At 37.5% G+C, this 3,802-nt stretch overlaps 1 protein-coding gene across 3 annotated transcripts in view; it reads left to right on the top strand.

Moving 5' to 3' along the window:
* The first annotated feature begins 1,978 nt into the window (after positions 1–1,978).
* Positions 1,979–3,802, top strand: part of LOC109953794 (N-lysine methyltransferase SMYD2) — a 15,863-nt gene continuing 14,039 nt past the window's right edge. Inside the window, exons 1-2 of one of the 3 annotated variants that reach the window (XM_020589257.1) lie at positions 1,979–2,089; positions 3,060–3,374. In XM_020589257.1, the coding sequence (XP_020444913.1) occupies positions 3,205–3,374 (170 nt within the window). In that variant the 5' untranslated portion in view covers positions 1,979–2,089; positions 3,060–3,204. Of the gene's footprint in view, positions 2,090–2,151; positions 2,273–2,796; positions 2,923–3,059; positions 3,375–3,802 lie in introns of those variants that run through there. The other 2 variants (XM_020589262.1, XM_020589267.1) reach the window with 2 other exon arrangements.

The following is a 3,802-nucleotide window of genomic DNA, read 5'->3' as shown; positions in this document are numbered from 1 at the left end:
TTAAATCTACTTAGGATTTATTGTTTCTTTTTATTCCTCGTCATTGGAAATATTATAATCCTTTCACCTAATCTCTCTCTCCCTTCCTCTTTTTCCGATCATATTCATCAAGATCATCTGCTCTGACAAAGCAAGAAGGGGGAGGTCTAAAGAGATTGCATACCAGAACAGGAGGGTTTCTTCCAAATCAAATCAGTTTTCTCTGATGTAATCAAGAAGAGACGCCAAAGACGACACCATAATCTCCCAGGGACATGCCACCCTTGCTTGCACATTATTAAAAATGAGGAAGAACAAATCTTTAGATTGAAAGACTGGAAAAATGGAATTATAATAAACCAGGGGAAACTGGGGCAAGGTTGGATAAAGCCTTCAGATACAGATGAGGGACAAATCTTCACAGTGGTTTGTGCTTGTATGTGTTTATGTGTGTGAGCGAGAGGGCAAGGACACATGCATGTGATGTGTTTGCATGGTTGTTTATGAAATATTTCAATTTACTCAAGATCAAGTCCCTCACCTGAGCTCTCTCTCTCTCTTACTAGCTCTGTGTAAAAAATCAAAAGTGCTGGTCATCCTACAAGCTACCAGGTGATCTTTCTGTATCTAAGGTGCCTGATGAATTGAGATGCATCATGGGTGGACTTCTCACTCATTTCAGAGTGCACCTACATTTAACATCCACATGATGGCAGAATGTGACAAAAATGGACACAGCTACCTGTAAGAACTCTTTCTATTAATCTGAAATGGTCTGATCTTCGCAATGACTATTTCATATTGTATTGTCATAATGAAATCAAAACCGGTGCTGCTACAGTTTAACACTAAAATATATTTACACATCAGTTAAATTAACTGATCTACAACTTAACATTTCACACAAACAAAATCGAGTAACCTAGAAATCAACTTGCAAGTCATTCTCAGTCCTCACCGCCAGATGACAGTATTGAGGTGCAGGAAAAAGTACTGGCATTATGGAAATATTCATGTGTACTTTAAGGTTTTTTTTTACATCAGGGACATTTTGGCACGAGTGTCAGATGTTTAATGTGGTTGTCTGATGTTTAGGTGTAAAAAAAAAATATTTCTTGCTATCTCTTTCCTGTCCATTCTGCAGTAAAATCCTAAAATTCCCCCCAAAAAATTCTAAAAAAGTTATAAAAGCTTCCATAATGCAGTATAATGTCTTATAACAACAAGAGAGCATTTAAAGTACAAATATACTTTTAAAGCTCAAGCAAAGTTGCTAATAATCATTCCATACATTCTGTGTGAAAGCCTATATACAGTCTACAGAATGCAGTGGTGCTTTCTGCAACCACAGTTGTTGTACATTGTCAGAACACCTCCATGATAGCTCCTTATCTGCCTCAAATGAAGTGAGTATGCTGATATGGAGCAAAGCCACCAGATATGAACACTGTTTTAAATTTGACACCAGAGCCCCCACTAACAACCTTGACAGAACATAGCACAGTGGAAGACTGGCCTTGAAAGAAAGAAAATGACAAATAAATGAGTATCACAACCAAAACCATCTTTAGTGGCATTTTAAATCATTGTTTCCACATTTCACTTTAGACAGTCAGAAAAGTAGAAACAACATGATTCTCCCACCTGGTTTAATTTTAGAATGTGGCCTTTGAGGGTTATTTTCTTTCTTACTTTCCAGAAACTCCACTATTTGCTATATTATTCACAATACATAGTTACATTTTCTATAATAGGTTAGTAGATTTTATCCATATTGCCCATTTATCACTCCCATTTACCCACAGAAGTGGTTCTTACAGGGGACAAATTGCTCTTTCAGAGGGCAGGATGAATATCTCTGAGACTAAGCATTAATATTTTATGGTGTTGTGGTTCAGAAGTAGATAGAGTAAGTCATCTAAAGAAACATACTGTATATATACGTACTGTATGTTCCTTTCGCTCAACTGTTGGTCCACACTTCAGTTCAGTAGGTGGCAGTAATGCATCTAAAGCTGTTTGCTAACCGCCATTAAGCAACAGTAGAAGAAAAAGAAGCAGCAGCTGAGCCTTTTCATGGGTTAAATGACATATTACAGACCATCAGCAGGTGAGTGAACAATGCAAAAATGAGGCAGTTCCAAATTATCCAAAGCCCTTCAGAACTGTCGGTGTCCAAGAAAATAAGGCACGGTACATAATATAATCTCAGTAACATAAACAAGAACATGGAAAAAGTGTAAGCAAAGAGACAAATAAGGTTTAACACTACAGACAAAAACAAAGAAGCAAGGTGGGTGTGTCGTGTTTAAGATAAATCCCAGCGTCATGCTTATGAAGTCGTGAATATCCATGTTACAGTCCCATCGCACTTGTTTCTGTTTATTCATGAACAGAATTCTTCATTTTCTTTCTCCATGCAACTCAAACTAGACAAACTGATTAAGTAGCAGCTAGCTAGCTAGTTAACTAACTAATTAGCTAGCTGCTGCTAGCTAGCTAACTAACTGCTAGTTAGGTGGCTACCTACCTAGCAAAACTGAAGAACAATCTCCATTTTTTCATTTAAACTATGTTAACTCATTTGTTTATACGGACACTAGAGTTTGACTTTTGTTTGTTTTACGTGAAGGCCACTTACTACATATTTTGAGTGTAAAGTTAACTAATATTGTCACTGACTGCACAGGCTTGCTGATGTGTCCTGGAATACCGACCACCAGAAATCTCAATGTTGACTTTGGAAGACAAAAATAAGAACTGGTTGTTATGTGACATAGATGATTAGCTAGTAAATATTTAAACTGTGATAATGGGGGTATCCTAGCTTTCCGTGGTTCTCTAAGTAGTTAAGTGCCACTGCATTTAGAGTGGCCATGAAGGGGTCTTGTTTCCATAGGAACACTCCTCACCCAACACTCAGGACTGCCACAGTTATATAATGTAACAACTGTAAAAAAATAAATAAATAAATAAATAAATAAAAAATCTACTGCGTTCCATAAGTACTCTAAAAAAACAGGCAATGTATCTTCTTTCACAAGAGAAAGTTTGATCATGTTTTCTTGGTTTGTTCACAGCTATGTGGCTACATTTGTGCCTTTGGATACCGACTGTTAAGGGGAGGATGAGGCCCCACACAGGAGAGCTGGAGTGCTGCACCCCATCCTCCTCCTGGGTCCCTCTAAGTAGAGCCATTCAGAAAGAAGACAACCTGGTAGATGTATGATGGGCACTATTGAAGGTCTTCAGAGGTTTGACAGTGTAAGAAAAGGGCGAGGACTCTGTGTTACCAGACCCTTTAAAGTTGGAGAGCTCCTGTTTTCCAGTCTGCCATACTCCTACGTGCTGTCAGTAAAAGAAAGAGGCTGCTACTGCGAGTTCTGCTTTACCAGGTAAATGGTTATTTTTCTCCCCATATGTGTTGACCACTCACTTTATTCACTGATTGATTGGTTGTACTTGGCATAGTTCAAAAAGAGCCTCATCTGAGCACTTTTGCCTGCATCAGATACAAGCCTTTGTGATGAAAGCCTATCTTATATATTGCAACACCTCATTACATAGGATTTATTTCTTACTAGATCTGCCTGTAAAACAGATCCTCTGTTTAACAAACCAGTTAACACACACAAAATGGTACCAGCACCACATACATTATGAATTGCACTATGATTATGTAACACAGTTTAATTAATCTCTAATTTTCATTAGTGAAGGGGCTAGAAATTGCAGGCAATAACACACTGGTAATCTGTTTTGTAGACTCATACCATGTTATCATATCACAGTAATAAATAATAATAAATAATATAATAATAAT

The sequence above is a fragment of the Monopterus albus genome, unplaced genomic scaffold (genome assembly GCF_001952655.1).
Source record: "Monopterus albus unplaced genomic scaffold, M_albus_1.0 scaffold9.1, whole genome shotgun sequence".
Lineage (NCBI taxonomy): Eukaryota > Metazoa > Chordata > Actinopteri > Synbranchiformes > Synbranchidae > Monopterus > Monopterus albus.
The sequence above is the reverse complement of the archived record's forward strand: the minus strand, read 5'-3'. Positions and strand labels throughout refer to the sequence as shown.